At 43.7% G+C, this 20,520-nt stretch overlaps 1 protein-coding gene across 1 annotated transcript in view; it reads left to right on the plus strand.

Annotated features, from left to right (window-relative positions):
• NCAPH2 (non-SMC condensin II complex subunit H2) overlaps window positions 1-20,520 on the plus strand; it is a 244,419-nt gene that overhangs the window by 89,595 nt on the left and 134,304 nt on the right. Inside the window, exons 11-12 of the mRNA XM_029615302.1 lie at window positions 6,761-6,832; window positions 16,280-16,346. Of these exons, the coding sequence (XP_029471162.1) occupies window positions 6,761-6,832; window positions 16,280-16,346 (139 nt within the window). The remainder of the gene's footprint in view (window positions 1-6,760; window positions 6,833-16,279; window positions 16,347-20,520) is intronic.

Genomic DNA, 20,520 nt, shown 5'->3' on the forward strand with positions numbered 1-20,520 from the left:
TCTTTGAGTGGAATTGTTGCAGTCCCACCCTAATTAGGGAAGCTTGGGTAGATCACAGGAGTCTGGACTGATTTTGGTATGAACAGGAAAGGAAAATTTGGTTCTTCCCTGCTAATTTTCATTCCTCAGCATTTGGGCAAGTCAATCCCAACAAGTGGGTTATGCCACCAGATTGAGACAGAGCTAAAGCTGATGTCACGGTCATATAGTCCTGCCCCAACATCAGCCTGCCAGTATTCTCAGTCTCCATCAGATGGTGGACATGCATTTTCCTTTAGGTAATTGCCTGTGAGTAAAAACAAAAACAAAAAGGTTTGAAAGGAGATATCAGAAAGACGAGTAGTCTATATAGCATTGCTTACTTTCAGAGGTTATACTGTGCGGTCCCTCCCTTAGAGTACCTTCGGTCCAATACCCTTGAGTAGAGTGGACCTAAATTCTAATAAGCAGTTGCAAGCCACTAGAGGCTCGACAGTGAAGGCTTTAGCCCGCCCCCGTAGCCAGGACCCATTCCTGCTGTCAGCCAGGGAGAGCTGACCTCAAGTAAAAGTTTTTATTTTATTTAAAAAAAAAAAAAAAAAGAAGAAATCAGCAAAAAGAAGAAAGAAAACAGGAGAAAACGTCTATTTCCTCAGCGTTTGGCTGTTTCATTCATGCCTCTGTGAATTCTGTGAGGTGAGGCAGTAGTGCAGGCACAACGGGTTAGGCAGCTGTTTGGCTAGGCCTCGCTCCCAAGCTTCTTTTTTTTTTTTTTTTGTGCGTAGAAGCCCGCAAGGTTATTTTGCATGTTTTCTGCTGCAGGCCATCTGTGTGCCCTTTTTGCCAAAAGTGGTTTCAAAGTTCATTTGAATCAGTCCATTTCCCTGCTCACTTTGGCCAGGGACAGAGATGAAGCTGAATACCATTTTTTTGCGTTCCATTGAGGTTAAATATTATTTACTGTGGTGCTTTGAGATGACTAAAGCTGTTTGGAAGTCTGATCACCTGTTTGTGCTCTATGGTGGAAGTAAACAGGGAGCTCTGGCATTGCGGACGATGATAGCCTGCTGTGTTAAGGAGGTCATTACGGCAGCCTATGTGGCTGCTGAAGTTGCCTTGTTGAAACAGATTAGACTGCACTCCACGAGGGCTCAGGCGGTATCTATCATGGGCGGAATTTTGTTGCCTGCTGAAATTTTCCGAGCAGAGACATGGTCATCTTTGCACACCTTCTCCAACCATTACCGCTTGGATGTTAGGGCTAGAGAGGTCACTGCGTTTGTGTGGGCAGTATTGATTGAATCGCTGACAGCCTCCTGCCCTTTTAGAGATTAGCTTTGTACATCCCACTTGTTGGGACTGACCTGCCCGAATTTTGGGGAAGGAGACATTACTACTTACTTGAGAATTTCCTTTTCTCTAGTAAGGGCAGATCAATCCCAGAGCTGCCCTTGGGTGAGCTATGCAGAATATGATTCCTGCGCGTCATTGAAAACTGGTAAGGGCTTCTCCTGCCCATAGTTTACTAGATATGTTCCTTCTTTTGGCTGAGCTTAGTGTTGCTGTTGGTTGGGAAGTCTGAATGGTTGGTTGTTAATAGTAATGTTCAAGTATAATCAATTTTGTCCACAGTTTGGCTTTTCTAGAGAATGCTGGTGAGCTGATGGAGTGGGACTATATGGCCATGATGTCAACTTTTGCTCCGTCTCCATCTGCTGACAGAGGTGCATAATCCACTTGTTGGGATTGACCTGCCCTTACTAGAGGAAAGGAAATTATCAGGTAGGTAGTAATTTCTCCTTCCTGGAATACCACAAATCAGTCCAGAGTCCCACCCTTTTGCTGGGGAGAGTCTGCTCATACTGTTATTTTATGTATGCTGAATAATTGTTCAGGGTTTCGTTAAGTTCTCCTGTTGCTATGGTTGGAAAGGATTTTTTCCATTTCAAGATTCCACTTTACTCCTGTTCGGTTAGGTAATGTGTTCAATTACATTAGGATTATTATGGTGTTCATCTTGGCTAAAGTACAGGTCAATACCATGGGACTGCAGGTGGCACACTAGGTTATACGGCAGTGTCAATAAAATGTTCTCTATTTCCATCTGCTGGAAGGGAGGCAGAACTCGGTAGTCTGGACTGATCTGTGATATTCCAGGAACTAAAATTAGCAGGTAAGAACCAATTGTCCTTTCACTGTCCTTCAAGAGTTCAATAGGCATGGACATTGTTTAAAAATACAATCCTAGAGGCGCAGTCCATATGTAGCCCACACATTAAGAAAGGTGGAAGGAAGGCAAAACGATTACCATCATGGTCAAAAGGTGAGGTGAAAGAGGCTATTTTAGCCACAAAAAAAAAAATCCTTCAAAAATTGGAAGAAGGATCCATCTGAAGAAAATAGGATAAAACATAAGCATTGTCAAGTTAAGTGTAAAACATTGATAAGACAGGCGAAGAGAGAATTTGAAATGAAGTTGGCCATAGAGGCAAAAACTCATCCGAAGCAAGAAACCTGTGAGGGAGTCGGTTGGACCATTAGATGACTGAGGGGTTAAAGGGGCTCTTAGGGAAGATAAGCCATTGCAGAAAGACTAAATGAATTATTTGCTTCCGTGTTTGCTAATGAGGATGTTGGGGAGATACCAGTTCCGGAGATGGTTTTCAGGGGTGATGAGTCAGATGAACTGAACGAAAACACTGTGAACCTGGAAGATGTAGTAGGCCAGATTGACAAACTAAAGAGTAGCAAATTACCTGGACTGGATGGTATGCATCCTACGGTACTGAAGGAACTAAAAAATGAAATTTCTGATTTATTAGTTAAAATTTGTAATCTATCATTAAAATCATCCATTGTACCTGAAGACTGGAGGGTGATCAATGTAACCCCAATATTTAAAAAAGGCTCTAGGGGCGATCCGGGTAACTATAGACCAGTGAGCCTGACTTCAGTGCCGGGAAAAATAGTGGAAACTATTCTCAAGATCAAAATCGTAGAGCATATAGAAAGACATGGTTTAATGGAACCCAGTCAACATGGATTTACCCAAGGGAAGTCTTGCCTAACAAATCTGCTTTATTTTTTTGAAGGGGTTAATAAACATGTGGAGATGTAGTGTATTTGGATTTTCAGAAGGTGTTTGACAAAGTCCCTCATGAGAGGCTCCTACGAAAACTAAAAAGTCATGGGATAGGAGGCGATGTCCTTTCGTGGATTACAAGCTGGTTAAAAGACAGGAAACAGAGAGTAGGATTAAATGGTCAATTTTATCATGAACAAAAAATCCAACTTAATTCCACCACCTCAATTCATTGCTAACAATCAAATCAATTTTATATCCCCTGTCAATCACTCCAGAAACCTTGGAGTTATCATGGATAAAAACCTTTTCTACAATATGCACATAACTACTAAAATCAAAGAAGGATATCACAAGCTCCTTAGTTCTCAGACGTTTAAAACCTTTCCTAAATTCATTGGATTTCAGAACTGTCTTACAACTCTTAATTTTCTCAACAATAGACTATTGTAATTCCCTTCTGATTGGTCTTCCATTCATAAGCATCAAACCTCTGCAGATTCTTCAGAATGCAGCAGTTAGAATTTTAGCTGGAACAAAAAAATATGATCACATCACCCCAATATTAGTGTCGCTTCACTGGCTTCCAATTAAATCTCGAATTGATTATAAGATCCTGACCATCATTCACAAATTAGTGAATGCTGATCACTATAAACATACTGGTTTAAAAGTCACTCCACAAATTACCAAAAAAAATCTTCAATCTAATAACACTTCTTGTCTAAATATTCCTCCCATCAAAGATGCTCGACTATCATCCACTAGAAATAGAGCTTTCTCCATTGTTTGTCCAAAAAAATGGAACTCTCTACCACTTTATTTGAGAACTCAAACCAATATCAAAAAGTTCAAGAAAGATCTAAAAACTTTCCTTTTTCATACAGTCTACATTAATGATCATCTATATCAACAATCCATCTACAATCAACTCAACCAACCAAATCCAGGCACGAAAGAAAAGGTATCTACAACTAGCATCAACCATATTCATTACAATTCGGAACTTATAAGAAGTAATGATAGAATCCCTCCTTTATGATAAATTAATACTATTACTGTTACTTCCCTTTTTTCCCTTTTCCTCCCTTTTTCACCCAACCATCTTCCCCTTCCTTCCATTCCCCCCCCCCCCATTGTTACTTTTTTGTAACTATGTATAATTTATCTGTTTTTGTTTGACTTTGTAAACCGTTATTATGGCTGAACCGAATGACGGTATATAAAAATGAATGAATAAATAAATAAATAAGCGCCCTCTCAGATCCGTAGTAGGTCCGGATGATTCGTCTTCGTCAGATCTATCTGATGGAGGAGACTTCCCCGCAAGACCTTCAGGGAGTAAACGCAGGCCAAGATGGTCAGCCCCTGGTGCCCAAGCAGGGAGGTGCTTCTGCGGTGGACGGTGACGATCCCAAGGTGGTATGCTTGTTCCGGAGAGATGAATTGGGTCCATTTATCCCGAATATTCTGGAAGAGCTCGGAATTGAAGTCCCGCAGGAGGGTTCGCGTATGGGAGCGGTGGATCCCGTGATGTTAGGTCTAAGAGGTCCGGCAAATAAAATCCCTACTCCCACCATATTTATCATTCGTAGCTGGGGCAAAATACAGAATTGGAAACTTATTGGATAACCATTAATTTTAACATTCCTTACTTTTAAATGTTTCCTGACAAAAGACCACATTGGCTCTCAAATTCTCAGCCTCTTTCAGCAGTAATTTTTCTTTTAATAGAATTTAGCCCCTTTGTGTTTAGAGACATTATTTTTATAACCACCAAATTGTAGCTAAATATAGAAAATCCATACAGCCAACCCTATCCCACATGCAGCCATCCCTCACAACAAACATACCAACTACCTGTCAGAGCACAATCTGATGCCCTAATAAGTGATGATACCAATCCCATCCACCCTGTGTAGTCCCTCTCCTCCCATCACCAACCCCCATCCCTATAGCACACCTAACTACTACTACTTGGTGCAAACCTCCCCTTCTGAGGCACAACCCCATCCAAATACTCCACTCAAAGCCTTCTTTTAGACAAGGCATATCGAAAAATATTAATACCCAACATGCAATCCCCCAGTACTTGATTATCCCCCCACAGTTTACCAGGTATACTTAACGACCCAGATAACTGAGTCATGCAAAATAAGACTTTAACTCAGCAACCCACTGAACAGTTCATCTTCACAGTCCTGTGCTCATACACGCGCCAATCCAGGTGATGAGAGCTGCTCAGGTTGTCTCCGAGGACGTTTGCTCACTCCAGGAACCCTCTACTACTTGGCTTGATCTTCTTTCCTTTGCGGCAGGGAAGCAAGGATCCCAGGTTTCTCCCCTGCTGGCACAGACACCCTTGCACTACGCATGTGATCCACCACTGCCTCCATTGACTTCACCTTGGTCGAGATAACCCTAACTGAGAATTGAACTCCAAAGGGGAACAGCCTGCGATACTTAATTTCTTCTTATTCTTTCTGAACTCCCTACGCTTCCATACGGTTAATATGGACAAGTCCCGAATCACTTCCACCATTTGATTCTTCCATGAAATTCAACCCATTTTTCTGGCAAGTGTGGCCACCTTCTCTTTCAGAACAAAACTATGAAAGCACACAACGATATATTGGGGCAGATTTCCCTTCTGCCCTCCCAGGGTTCTGTGCGCTCTTTCCATCTTGATGACCAGCACATTCTTAGTATCCTCGTCTGTTCCCAGTACCTGTGTGCAAATGCTCATTACCATTTTAAAGCAGTCTGCAAATTTCAGCAACTCCTGCATGCCATGAAACCGGAGAATTGACCTACAAGACCTGTTCTCTAGGTCTTCCAGGTGCTTCTCCATATCTTGTGCTGCCTTAGAGATAACAGCCCTCTCTTCGCACCGCGTTGTGAGATCTGCGGCCTGCTCGGCCACACGTGTCTCCACATCCTCTACGCATTGGCCCAGATCAGCAAAATCTCCCTGAAGATCCATTACCATTACCCCGAACTCAGATATTATCAGTGCCATATCTTGGCTCAGCTCTGTGAACCATTGCCGAAACTCTGCACATGGCAGTCCTTTCATGTCATCACCACACCTGCCTCCTGAGCCTCACTATCACCCTCCTCTTCACCTTCCAGGCCGATCCATTGCACCATCTCCTGGTTAGCAAAGGAGAACTTTTTGAGATCTGGTTTTCTCTTAGCCTGTGACTTCCTTAGATACCACCTGGTCACTGCAGATCTCTAACTGTGCTAACGAGGGGAATTAACACTCATATTGCAATAGCAAAATTGGGGTTGGAGCATTGGAGTAGGCCATAATCTCTCAGGATGACATCACTTCCTCCTAACTGAACACTTTTATTAAGAAATACATCCAAACAAATTGGCTGGTACAATTACAGTGCAACATACAAAGTGAACAAAAAAATACTAAATATATAATACTGAATGCAGTGCCAAAAAAAATGATGATAATCATTTAGATAAATAAGATTGTAAGCTCCAACTGAAACAAAAGAAAATATGGTCAGACAAGGCTCCTAGATGGCACTCTTGGTTCAATTCCCAATTCAGTTTCAACTTCTGCAATGCCCGCATAATGCTTTGATGTAAAAACATTTCATAAATGAATGAAAAACTGCATGAAATCTGTATTCTATTGTAAAAGCTTGCTGAATATGATGTCTCTTCCTTCTCTGTTAGGATTTGTCTGAGACGAAAGCATATGCCCTGCGGGAGAGGCTGCCTGCACCCGAGCATGCTAGCATAGTAAAGGTAAACAGAAAATAATAACTCCTTTGTTTCATATGAGAGCAGAGAATATCAATGTAAGAAAGATTTGGTGTATTTTCCTGGGCAGATATATTGTATGACTACAGTAGAGCAATGCAAGCAATTGGGCATATACTGTAATATAGGGTAGAACTGAATATTAAAAACAAACCTAGGGAACTTTTTCTGCAGTATGATTTTGCAGTATATTTTCAGGTACACAATGACTGATTTTCAGGTTGTGGTAGTACAGCTCCAAACCTTGAGATCTGACATTTTAAAGACTGAACCTGCTTTCTCAAAAGGGACACAGGTGCAGTGGTATGAGGGGGGTGATCTGTCCTGAGTGACGGCCAGGAGGGGGGTGGGGGGTGCTATTGGGTAAATGTGTCCGAATGGGGGTGGGAAGGGGAGAGTGCAGGAGCCATGTCTCCTCCCCTCCAAAAAAAATTTCCACCAGCAATGGAAGAAGGGAAGCCTTATTGATGGCAGGTGGGCTGGCGCATTATTTCTTTCCACCCCAGCGTGCCATGATCCCATCACTCACCCTTCATGCTCCTAAAGATGTGGGGAATTGTGCCCCTGCAGCACCTTGGGCTGCTTTCTCTGCCTTGGCCGACGACTGAATGATGCCATCATGCGCTGACAGTTGAGGAGGAGGAAACTGTCCACACTGCAAGGCTGCGATACTCCAACTCTTTAGGGGATCACAGCAATCTGGGAGACGTGGAAAAGAAATAATGCATGAGGATTGTATTTTCAAGCCTACACAAGTTTTATTTTCTCAGAAGATGGTAGTCCTTAAACATGTGTGACATCATCAGATGGAGCCCCGATAATGGTAAAATTATGTCAAAATTTCTAGAACTTTGACTTGCCACACTGGGCATGCCCAGCATGCTCTATACCACCTGTCCACGCGGGGTCCCTCTTCAGTCTCGTATTTTTCGCGGAACTGCACCATCGTGATGTGTGAGGTCACTTTGGCTTTTCATCTCTTTTGGAAAGCTTTTTCAAATCTGGGGTTGCCGCAAATGCATACAGATGACTCCAAAAGGACATTGACTCCATCTTAACAAGAATGGAGCGCCTTTTTGGGTCAGAGAAGATCCGAGCCATCAGCATCAGCACGCGAAGGACCATGCAGCCACACTGATGGACACTGAACATAACCATCGACATTGGCAGGACCGTTGGTGCTGTCAACTGATAGGAGCATTGGTGACTGGCCATTGTTGGGCTCCTCCAGCCAGAGGATGTCTGGTTCCTCGTCATCAACCTCAGCACCAGGGAAAGAATGTGCTGAGCATCAAGGGAAGCTGAAGAATCATCAGCATCGGTCTCCGTTGTTTCACGGTACTGGGCATTGGGATGCACAGCTCATGCTGTGATGCCTCTGAAATGACCCCATGGCAAGGAGTGCCAGTCCTTCTTCGGTGCAGGGGGTCCACGACAGTCTCCACTGGTCCTGATGGTAATTACCGATCCTCCTCTTTGTTCCAAAGAGGATCTGGCCCGTGTTGGCATTGGCAATGTTTGAAGAGGAGCTTGAACGGCAAGTACAGCTGGCTGTTGAGTGGGTGATGCAGGATATCAGTTCCATAGCACCGGCATTGGCACCGTCCATCTTGGAGCTGCTGTTGGAGCTCCATGTTCTCATTGACGCATTACCGACCCAGCTGGCATTGGTTCCTGGGATGGCATCTGTGCTCATTGGGACAATGGAGCCTCCCCTGCCAATATTGTGATTGTGGCAGGATTCTCGGAGGAGGAAGTTCCACCTAGGCCAGATGAGATGCCGAGGTCTGCAGCTCCCCTTCCAGATCTGTGCCTGCCTGCACTTCTAGATGAAGGCCAAGCAGCTAGGGCCCCATCCCCTGCCGATTTTAGTGAGAATGAGGGCCCCTATGATCCCTGGAGGGATGACACCTTGGAGTCCTTCATCGATGGCTCTCAGAGTCTCCCCTCAGACCCTTCTCCTCCAGAGGAACAAAGGAAGTCTCCAACCTGAGGACTTAACCTTCGCAGGTTTTGTGCAGACAATGGCAGATGCCATCCCTTTTCAGATGCTGATAGAGAAGGATGCTAGGTAGAAAATGCTTGAGATCCTCTAGTTTGTGGAGCCTCCTCAGGAGATTTTGGTGGTCTCCTAGTGCATGTTATCCTTAAGGAGTTACTTCTGAGCATATGGGAACACCCCCTCACAGTACCTCCCATATATAAGAAGGTTGACAGGGTTTACCTCAATCAGAAGGCTCCTGGATTCTATAAGCTACAGCTTTCCCACCTGTTGTGGTAGTCAAATCCACTCCTAAGAGAGCCACGTGGTCTCTGACCCATTCCTCGGTGCCCCAGGGAAAGGATCACAGAGCGATGGACTCTTTTGGGAGGAAGGTTTTTCAGGGAGCCATGCTCATTGACCACATAGATTCCTACCAACTCTGCAGGAGCCGGTACTCGCAGGACATCTGGAAGCAGGTGCAGGGAGGTGGCTGAGCAGTTGCCTCAGCAGCAGCAAGACGGCCTCATGTCACTGGTGCATAAGGGCCTGGAGAGCAGAAAACATGAGATCTGTGCAACCTATGATGCTTTTGAGACTGCATCGAGGGTCACTGCAATGGGAATCTGTGTCTGCAGAGTGGCATGGCTCCAGGCCTCGGATCTCCAACCAGAGGTACAGGAAAGACTCGCTGATGTGCTGTGTACTAGGGAGAATTTTCGGAGATAGGGTGAGGTATGCGGGCTCCCAGCACCGGGACCACCATGAACCCCTCCAAAAACTCTCCTCCAGCACTCGGGATCTGTCTTCCTCTGCTAGGAGGTTGGCGAGATTGAGGCAGAAGTCTTTCTTTCACTAGAGGAAGTACTGTCCTCTGCCCCCTTGCTCACATCAGCAGCATCAGGGTTCCCGTGGCCGTCCCAAGCTGCAGAAAGCTCCCAAGGCTCAGCTGGCACCTCAGTCGTTTATTTATTTATTTATTTATTTTAAAACTTTTCTATACCGTCGTTAAGTTGGTTAACCATCACAACGGTTTACATAGGGGCACAACAATAAACATATGGGTGGTATAGATTACAACTTGGTTAAGTACCATCATTGTACGGTAACAATTCATAATTATAAACTAAGTGTATATGTTAAGCTTGATTGTTGGGAACATTTAGGCGGTTTGGTTTTACCATTATAATGCATTGTTAGTTTAAAATAACAGCTTCTGACTTTGGTGTGCCTTTATTCCTCATCTGTTTTTCTCGTTCTCTTTGTCTTTATCTTTATATTTATTTATATTTTATTTATTTAGAGTTTTTCTATACCGGCATTCGTGATTAAAAATCACATCATGCCGGTTTACATATAACAAGGGGGTGTGAACACAGAAACGGAACATTAACAAGTGCAAAGAGTTCGTAAAGTTACATTACAACAAGGTTCATATAAATGGGGAGAGAATTAGAGTAAGATAACCGAGCAGTTAGGATTAACTAATTACATTATATTGTGAAGTCTCTTATAAGATGTTGCTGTCATTCAATTGGGATCAGGGAAGGCTTGCTTAAATAGCCAAGTCTTAAGCCTTTTTCTGAAAGTAGGTAGGCATGGTTCTTGTCTCAGATCTGGGGGAATAGAATTCCATAGTGAAGGTCCGGCTGTGGAGAAGGCTCGGTCTCTGAAAGTTAAATGGTGAGTGGTTTTGATTTGGGGAACAAGGAGTGATCCTCTGTAGGCTTCTCTGATGGGTCTAGTGGATGTGTGTCGTCTTAGTGGGATTTGTAGATCAAGCATAGCATGGTGATGGATAGCTTTATAGATGATAGTGATAGATTTGTGGATAATTCTAAAGTGTATTGGCAGCCAGTGTAAGTTCTTAAGAGTGGGAGAGATGTGATCTCTTCTCCTGGTGTTAGTCAGAATTCTCGCAACAGAGTTCTGGAGCATATGAAGGGGTTTAATGGATGCGGAAGGGAGACCAAGTAAGATAGAATTACAATAGTCTATCTTAGAAAAGATAACTGCTTGAAGGACCGTTCTGAAGTCTCGCACGTGAAGGAGGGGTTTGATTCTTTTCAGAACCTGTAGTTTATAGAAGCCGTCTTTTGTATTTGTTTGATGAAGGATTTTAAGTTAAGACGGTTGTCGATAATTATTCCTAAGTCCCTTGTTTGAGTAGTAAGTGGGTTGGTTGGAAGACATGGAGAAGGGTTACTATTTTCTGGTGAGATAAGTTCTGTCTTAGCCGTATGTAATATCAAATTTAGACTAGTGAGAAGGAGATTGATTTCTTGAAGGCAGATTTCCCAAAATTCAAGAGTTTTGGTGATGGTTTCTTTGATGGGGATCAAGATCTGCACATCGTCGGCGTATAGGAAGTGAGTTAGTTTCAAGTGGGTTAGCAGTTGGCAAAGCGGAAGAAGGTATATATTAAAGAGCGTAGGGGAAAGGGAGGAGCCCTGAGGAACTCCTAAAGATGAAGTATAGCGGGAGGATTCTTTATTATGGATTTTGACCTTATATCCTCTATTGCTGAGGAATGTATTGAACCATGATAGTGCAGTTCCTGTAATTTCTATGTTTGCCAGTTGATTGAGAAGGATGGAATGGTTAACGGTATCAAATGCGGCCGAAAGATCTAGGAAAATAAGTAGAAAGGATTGGCCTTTGTCAAGACCCATGATGATATGGTCTGTCAGGGATATGAGTAGAGTTTCCGTGCTTAAAGCTTTGCGGAATCCATATTGGGAGGGGTACAGTATTTTGTGATCTTCAGTGTAGTTGGAGAGTTGGGTGTTGACCAGCTTTTCCATGATCTTGGCAATAAATGGAAGATTGGAAATTGGGCGGAAGTTGTTGGGGTCTTTGGGGTCTAGATTAGGTTTCTTTAAGAGTGGTTTTAGAGAAGCTAGTTTAAGGTCATCTGGAAATAGTCCCCGGGATAAAGAGCAGTTGATGATATCTGCCAGTGTTTTGGAAATTGTTTCCGGTATTAGAAGGAGGAGCTTTGTAGGTATTTGGTCGAAGAGGTGAGAGGAAGGTTTCATTTTCTTAAGTAACAAAAGGCTGTGATGGGTTCGAATGATTCAAAGGAGGTTCCTTTGTTTAGTATCTGCAGAGCATTAGTGAAAGAAGTGTTACTGGGGGTCAATCGCTTTAGCAGGTTAGATATTTTGTCCTGGAAGAAAATAGCCAATTCCTCAGCTTTGGATTGAGCTAGGTCTAAGGGAATATCTGGAGTGTTGATGTGTGTCAGGTTGGATACGCTTGTTTGAATAGCCAGGTTTTCAGATTTGTTTTGAAAATTTTCAAGTTACTCTGCAGCCTTATTTCTACTGGCATGGTCTTCCATAGTACGGGACCAGCCAGTGACAGTGCGCTCTCTCGTACTTGAGTGAGACGTGCTGATTTGACAGAGGGGATGGTTAGAAAAGCCTTATTGGCAGATCTCAGGGAAGGGGTTTTGACTGGGTTGTGGGGAGCATAGTCCAGTTTACCCGTACCCGGGGTGATGGATCTGCCGGTCAGGGGTAGACTGTGGTTCTTTGCGAACCAGTGGCCCAGTTTAACCTCAGACCAGTGAGTTCTTTCCATCGTCCGTCAAGGGTATCGATTGAACTTATTGGGTGCCCCTCCAAATTGCCCTCTGAGCCTGTTTTGGGGGCAGGTAGCGAATCAGGATGTACTACTAACGGAGCTTTCCTCCCTCTTAATGGCCAGAGCAGTCAATCCTGTTCCACCAGGGCAAAAAGGGTGGGGATTTTACTCCAGGTACTTTCTGATTTCAAAGAAAACAGGAGGACTCTCTCCCATCCTAGACCTAAGGGCCTTGAACAGATTTCTCAAAAAAAGAAAAGTTCAAGATGGTTTCCCTTGGCATATTGATCCTCTTTTGCAGAAAAAGGCTGTGCTCCCTCGATCTGAAGGACACATACAGTCACATCGAGATCTTCCCAAGTCACCGGAAGTATCGCTGATTTGTGGTGGGAAAACAGCACTTCCATTATTGGGTGTTGCTGTTTGGGCTTATGTTAGCCCCAAGGGTCTTTACAAAATGTCTGGTTGTGGTGGCAGCGTATCTTGGAGGCTGGGGTTGCATGTTTTCCCTTATCTGGATGATTGGCAGGTCAAGAATACATCTCAGGCAGAGGCTGTCAGGTTCATTCTGTCCTAGACTTGGCAGCATTGGTGGTCCACTTATGAGTAGTTCCCATGGCAGGAGATCTGCAAGACTGAGTTCTCTCCATATATTTACATCTCACTTTTGCTTGAATAGTGATGGCTGACGTGACAGTAAGTTTGGCCAATCTGTTCTTCAGAATTTGTTTGAGGTGAAGAACTCATCTCTCTCCTGCCTAGGACCTGTTGTTTGTGTTCAGGCTGACTCCCCCTCTGTTACCAACAGTACCATGTTGTTGGACCTGTTGGCACCTGGTTTGGGTGTCTCTTAGTCCCCTTTTATGTTGGGAGCAGCTTGTAGCTAGGGATTCACCCATATGTGAGGACTACCATCCTGCTTGTCCTCGGAGAAAGCAGAGTAACAGGTGTTCTGTGATGACAGCAGGATGTTAGTTCTCTTGAAATTCACTCGCCATTCTGTGGAGTTGGGTTTCTCCTATTTTTGATTTATATCTAATTCTATGTTATAAGACTGAAGAGAGTCCCCCTGTGGACGTGTGGTTTAGGGCATGCTGGATATGCCCAGTGTGTCAAGTCAAAGTTGTAGAAAATTTGACATAAGTTTTCTGTGTCTGGGCTCCATCTGATGATGTCACCCATGTGTAAGGACTAGCATCCTCTTGTCATCGGAGAACATCTGTTACAGTTAAGCAACTCTGCTTTGTGTAGAAAACCTGCCCACATGGAAAGTAGGCGGAGATGTTTGTGGGTACTTATAACATGATTTTGAGAAAGTACGTGTATGCTTTCTCTTTGAAACCTGGTGCAAAGTCCGTGGGTAAAAATAGCCACTGATTTTGTCCCAATACAGACAGTTATAAAATTGCCCCTCTCCCTAATTTTATTTGTGGTAGTGCAATTGCTCCACTGCTTCTAGGCCTTCTTTTGCTGCCCCTGTCTCTGTAATGAAATTGTTTCATCTTGCAACAAGCTAGATGAACTTGCCTAATTGTTTCTTGTCATTACCTGCTGACTTACAAGGCTAAATCTTACATTGTGAACCTCTGCATGTCCTTTGATTACTGATGAGTCTTTTGTAGAGAGGCACAGTAAATAGCTACCTGTCTCTGTAATGTCCTGCCATTCACCCAGAGATCTAATAAAAATGCATTTACTGTGTTACTTGGACCTGTGTTCGTTCACCTGGCTTCACTTTTCCAGCAGTTTTAGCTAATGAGCACTGCACTAAAGGAGTGGAGAATCTTCACACTGTAGCAATGCATGTTTTGCTAAAATTGGCTGATTTATTCACTAGCACCTTTAAGGCTCATGCACTAACCTGCAAGGAGTCGGCAATTTTCCGCCACGTTTTGCTATGTATGCAAATGAGCCCCTTAGAAAACTTTGGTGTGAAATTGTCAGTGAAATGAGGGATACTTTTTTTTTCCCCCCTGAAGACTGGCCTGCAAAGCCTTCATGTGCAGGTTTTCACTAAATTCATAATTTAATGAGTTTTTTGCATATAAGGAGACATCAGATTACTTTGTCTGTAATATCCAAGTATTTTCATTACTGCGTATTTAATACTAACTTAAAAAGAAACACAAAAAAATGTAAAGAAACACCTGCATTCACAGACTTGAGGAAGGGTTGCCAAACTTGAAAGAAGTTTCTTTTGATCTGTAAACTTTCTCATCAGCCAGTCAGTCAGAACAGCTGAGATGGTGGGCAAGGAGGGTCTTTTCTTTGTTATAGGGCAGGCCATATAACAGGGGTCAGGAACCTATGGCTCGGGAGCCAGATATTGCTCTTTTGATGGCTGCATCTGGCTCGCAGACAAATCTTTAATAAAAAAGTAAAAATCTAACAAAATCCCCCACCCTCCTGACGCCCCTCAAGACCTCCAAAATTCATTTACTCCAACCCCCACCCTCCTGACCCCCCCAAGACCTGCCAAAAGTCCCTGGTGGTCCCCCGCTGGATCACCAGGAACTTTTGGCAGGTCTTGGGGGTGGGGGTTAGGAGGATGGGGGGTTGTAGTAAATTAATTTGGCAGGTCTTGGGGGCATCAGGAGAGTAGGGGGTTGTAGTAAATTAATTTGGTAGGTCTTGGGGGAGTCAGGAGGGTGGGGGGTCGTAGTTAGTATGGCTCTCACGGAATTACATTTTAAAATATGTGGCGTTCATGGCTCCTCTCTCAGCCAAAAAGGTTCCCGACCCCTGCCATATAAGAATCCCCCAGGTCCCTAGGTAAACTGAGTTGAGGTTTTTGTTGCTGGTTTGATGCATCAGTCACCAGCGGGAGTTTATTCTAGTGCATAGGTCTCCAAACGTTTTAAATGAAGGGCTGCATGTGACATTTCAAATCACTGAGAGAGCAGGGGGAGGTGATTCCTTCAGAGTTTGTGTGCGTGTGGGCTCTCCCTTAAGAGTCTGGCCCATTCATTGATTTGAAATGTTGAAGGGGTGGGGGAATAGGGGGAATGATTCCCACAGAGGTATGGCAGATAGGGTTGACAACTAACTATTTTTACTGGCACCCTATCTCCCCCCCCCCCCCACTTCTTCAGCATCTATATATATCCGTGGGGGGGGGGGGGGTGGGTGATGTGTTTTCTGGCACACTCTTGCTCTCTCGTTTTATCCCCTTTTTTTCTCGCTCTCACTATCACCTCTTTCTTCCTCTCACTTGTATGCCTTTTCTCTCCTTACATCCCTTCTCTTTTCCTCTCGCTCCTTCCCTCTTCTCACTTGCACTCCCTTTCCTTCCTTTCACTCGCCTCCCCTCACCCTCACCCACACCCAATTCCATCGCCTCGTGTGGGATTTCTCCTCTTCTGCTGGTGGGGATTGGGGATCCTCCCAGCACTGTAGGCTTCCTCCAGCACCATGTGAGAATTCCTCTTCTCCTGCTGGTGGTTGGGAATCCTGCCAGCTTTGCAGGCTGCTGCTTCTGCCATGCATCATTATAAAGACTTTATGTATATGTGTATATATAAACTTTGCTCCGTGGGCAGGGACGTGTTTGTCAGGCTAAAAAAAAAATTGCTCTAGGACCCGAATGTGGGCTGTAATTTGGGGACCCCTATTCTAGCCCATTCTCATCAAATATGAAGTGGTACCCCTTGGCCACATTTTCTCCAAAACTCTGAAGTGGCTCTTAGCTAAAGTTTGTGTAATCGATGTAGGATGAGTACCGTCTGTAAAGTATTCTCTAGAATTGTTGAAGATAGAAGTTCTTCACACACTTTTCATAATTTTGCTGCATTGTTCTTCAGAAAGGGTAACCATTTTGCTATTGTAAGCCAAACTAAATATTGCGTGTTTTCTTCCTGTTCTAGGAATTTCTTGATCCTTGGCGAAGTCTTGATCCTTTTGATTCTTCTGAGGATAAACCCTTTAAGAAAGGTAACATAGGAAGGCTGTTGTGCAGTTTCTACTAGCTGATTCTTCTGTTTTGGGCTTTTAATGGCATGTGATCACTATACTGAGAATGTTTCATCTTTAAGAATTACTACAGAAAGCAGTAAACTACAAAACCTATGGCATAAATCTTTGAAGCAGATTTATCAAAGTTTAGCTCTGGGGCAAAAATTGCACAAATCTGTCAATAAAAATACCTCAGTGTTTTCCCTGAAAATGCTGTGGCAGAACTGGAGCAAAACCTTTGGTAAATATGCCCTGTTGTGTGTGAGTTTGTGTGTGTGTGTGTGTGAGTGTGTGTGTGTCACCCATGAGTATATGCTTGTGTTATGAAATTATGAGCAACACAAGCTCCCATTCCTGAGTGCTGATGTACGTATTTCTGTGTGTGCCTGCCCTACTGTTCACGTACTTACCTCTGTGTATGTGGCATGATATTTCTTCCGGCAGCAAATTCTTGCTGCTTCCCTGAGTGTGCCTCTGTGTGTGCTTGCATACATGTGATAGGATATTACTTCCAGCAGTGGATTTTCTCATTTTCTCTCATCTTGTTTTACTTAATGACATCTCTATGTTTTTCCTAATTTCTGATTTGTTTCTTTTCAAAATTCTCTTTATTTGCATGATGGCATAAAATTAAATGAAGGAAGTAGTTAATCAAGAATTAAACAATGGAAAAATAATTTGAGTGGTCAAAACTGATAAAACACTAGTTTTGGGGTTTTTTTTTAAATGTAAAATATAATTTTTCCCTTTCCCAGGTTTTCCATAATGTGATTAAATTACCAGATCCTCCCCCATAGAGCCTATTACCAACTCCTAGCATCCCCACTTTAATTTCCAACCCATTCTCATCCTTTGTTTATCAACATTTGCATCTTCATTCACTCCACACTTGAATCCCACCCATCTCCTCAAAATAGTACCTAAAATAAATACATGAGATCCCATTATTATGTCGCTAAATAACCCTCTCTGTTAAAACCTTTTCTCTATCCTCCAGTAACAGATTATAGAACGAAAATCATATGTGAATTTAATCTTTTGACATCTTGCAAAAAGACAGTTCCCTGTATGTACCAGGATCAGTCCAGACTGCTGGGTTATGCCTCTCCTCCAGCAGATGGAGTCAGAGAAAAGCTGAAAAGCACCCCCTAGATATACCGGAGTGCCACCTGCGATCCTTCAGTATCTTCTCCTACTCCAGCAGATTGAGAGGCATAACCTGCGGTCCTGATCCTTTTAAACAAATTCCGCATTTATTTGCTCCATTTGTATTCTGTCAATTATTTTGTTCTGCCATAAAGTAAAAGGTGGTGGAATATAAGAACATAAGATATGTCATACAGTTCAGACCAAGGATCTATCAAGCCCAGTATCCTGTTTCCAACAGTGTCCAATCCAAGTCACAAGTACCTGGCAAGTACTAAACATTAAATAAATTCCATGCTACTAATGCTGGCAGCAAGTAGTGGCTATTCCCTATTGATTACTAGCAGTTTATGGAATTCTCCAGGAACTTATCCAAACTTTTTTTAAACCCAGCTACACTAGCTGCCTTAACCACATCCTTTGGCAATGAATTCCAGAGCTTAATTGTTCATTGAGTGAAAAATAATTTTCTCCGATTTCTTCAAGCCACTTATGCAAAATACACTTATGGGCCACAAGTAACTCAATATTTATGTAACTTTGGTATATCACAGTTGTTAGAATAATAGATGAAACAGAAACCAGATCTTCCAGTAGTAGAAACTCACCCTTAAAAGGGATTCATATTCTTGTAACTTTATAGTTGAGAATTATTTCATCCCAGAATGCAAAAGGTTCATGGCATAGTGTAAACAAACCCAACCTATTCACCCAAAACCACTGTATTCCAGTGTACCGAACTGTCTAACAACAATATCAGAAATTAATGGTACATCAGGTATATTTTAAACACCTCAAAGATTTTGCAAACCAAATGTATGTAGGCCCCTTATTTCAAGGGTCTGTATTGTGCAACAGACTCTACTATTGTGCAGGGTCACCTTGCTTTAATTTTAATTTTTCAATTGTCCATTTTTGTTGAAATTTTTCTATTATAGTAAAATCAATCATCAATTGTCACACAATCTCCACAAGTACAGGAGGGGGGACACAAATACTCATCTACTCCATTCCTGGTAGTTCACCCGACATAGCTGTGTTTCGGACGTTGTCGTCCTGCTTCAGGGGGTGTCCTTCAGTATTTCCAGCGTTGTCAGGAAGCCTTCTCTAATTTATTGGGCCAAAGTGCTCAGTGTAATTCTGCTTTAGAGCTATAATCTGTTAACTAGATCTAATTCTTTCCGTTTAACACTGTTTATACAACAATAGTGTAATATTTAAATTGTATTTCCTTATCACAAAATCCCCTGGCAATTTGTGAGCTTCTAAGAACATTTTTGCATATGTAAAGACATCATTTCATATTCTAGTTCAACTTGCCAGAAGGCAGCAATATTCACTGGAAAGCTATATGCTATATTTTATTTGTACTTGATCACAGATTTCCATTCCCTGTATGTACCCAGATCAGTCCAGACTCCTGGGTTTTGCCTCCCTGCCAGCAGATGGAGACAGAGAAAGCTTCACTGACAGTTTAAATAACCCAGTGTGCCACCTGCAGACCCTCAGTATTTCTCTGTATCCGGCAGATGGTAAATGGTGTAAAACCTGCAGTCTGGAGACAACAGAAAAAAAAGATTAAAAGACAAAATTTCTGGATCCTCCCAGGGGGTTGTGAGGTCCTGGTGGCCCCCCCCCCCCGGGTTGAGTCAGACAAGCAGGGGTTTGTAACCCTTCTGATAGCTCAGTCCAGAGGTCTGTGGGGTTGACATCTGGAGGTCCAGAACCCTCATCCCCCTAGAGAAAGTGGTGGAACCTGCTGGCAGTTCTGCACTGTAAGCCCATTGGAGTGGGGAAGTATCCCTTTTATACGGTTTGTCCTGGGCTGGGTTGCTAAAATTTTTTCAAAAGGGAGTCTGGCTCTCTTCTGATCTGCCATGTAGCCTGTGCTCCTGGAATCAGAATCTCTACACTAAAGAAAAGTATTGGCTTCTATGTATCTTTCTTTATTCTCAGAGAATTGAGAATTAAAAAAAAAAAAAAAAAGAGAGAACAAGGAACTATTTAGAGGAATCTGTGCAGCAGCGGGGTTTTCGGGGGGGGGGGGGGGGGGGGGGGAGCTCAGCAATGTGTTTTTTCAGCAGCTTCTCTACCTGTGGAGGAGACCGGTTGTTGGCTCTCTGGCACTGAGGGACTGTTCCCCTGCTTGCTGTTAAGGTGCTGGTGGTGCCGCAAGTGCGGGAGGAACAGTGTGTGTGTGTGGCAAAAGCGGCATGGTGTTTGGTGGTCTGTGTCGAGCATGGCCGCACCGGTAGAACAATCCTCGCAGGTGACGGGGTCTAGTGCTGAGGCTTTCTCTGTCAGCGCAGAATCGGCTGATGTTTTCGATTGTCTAGCAGCATCGGCAGGAGAGGCAGGGGAATTTCCTCAACTATCACTGGCAGTTCCCTGTCCTGTGGAGGGGCAGAGAGGCACTTGCACTGAGGAGGAATCCCTGGTTCTGGTAGAGGTCTTCTGCTGGTTTTAAGAACATAAGAAATTGCCATACTGGGTCAAACCAAGGGTGCATCAAGCCCAGAATACAAGAACCTGGCAAGTACCCAAACACTAAGAAGATCCCATGCTACTGATGCCAGTAGTAGCAGAGGCTATTCCCTAAGTCAACTTGATTAATAGCAGTTAATGGACTTCTCCTCCAAGAACTTATCCAAACCTTTTTTTAAACCCAGTTTCACTAAGGGCCAGATTTTATAACATGCGCGCGGGCGTAGTTTTGTTTGTGCAACCTCGGAAAGAACTTTCCTTCCACCACCACCCCCCCGCCACCTTCCCCTATCTAACCCGCTCCCCAGCCCTAACTAACCCCCCCCCTCCCCCGACCTTTATTGAAGAAGTTACGCCTGCTTCCTCTCCATCCCCTGACCCGGTGGCTGTTCCGGAGGCCTCGTTCCCGCCCCCGGAACGCTCCCAGGCAGGCGCCCCGTCCCCTGAATGGCCATTTTATCAAGCCCCAGGACTTACACGCGTACCGGGGCTTGCGCACGCCACCGAGCCTATGCAAGATAGG

Source organism: Rhinatrema bivittatum, chromosome 9 (assembly GCF_901001135.1).
Source record: "Rhinatrema bivittatum chromosome 9, aRhiBiv1.1, whole genome shotgun sequence".
Lineage (NCBI taxonomy): Eukaryota > Metazoa > Chordata > Amphibia > Gymnophiona > Rhinatrematidae > Rhinatrema > Rhinatrema bivittatum.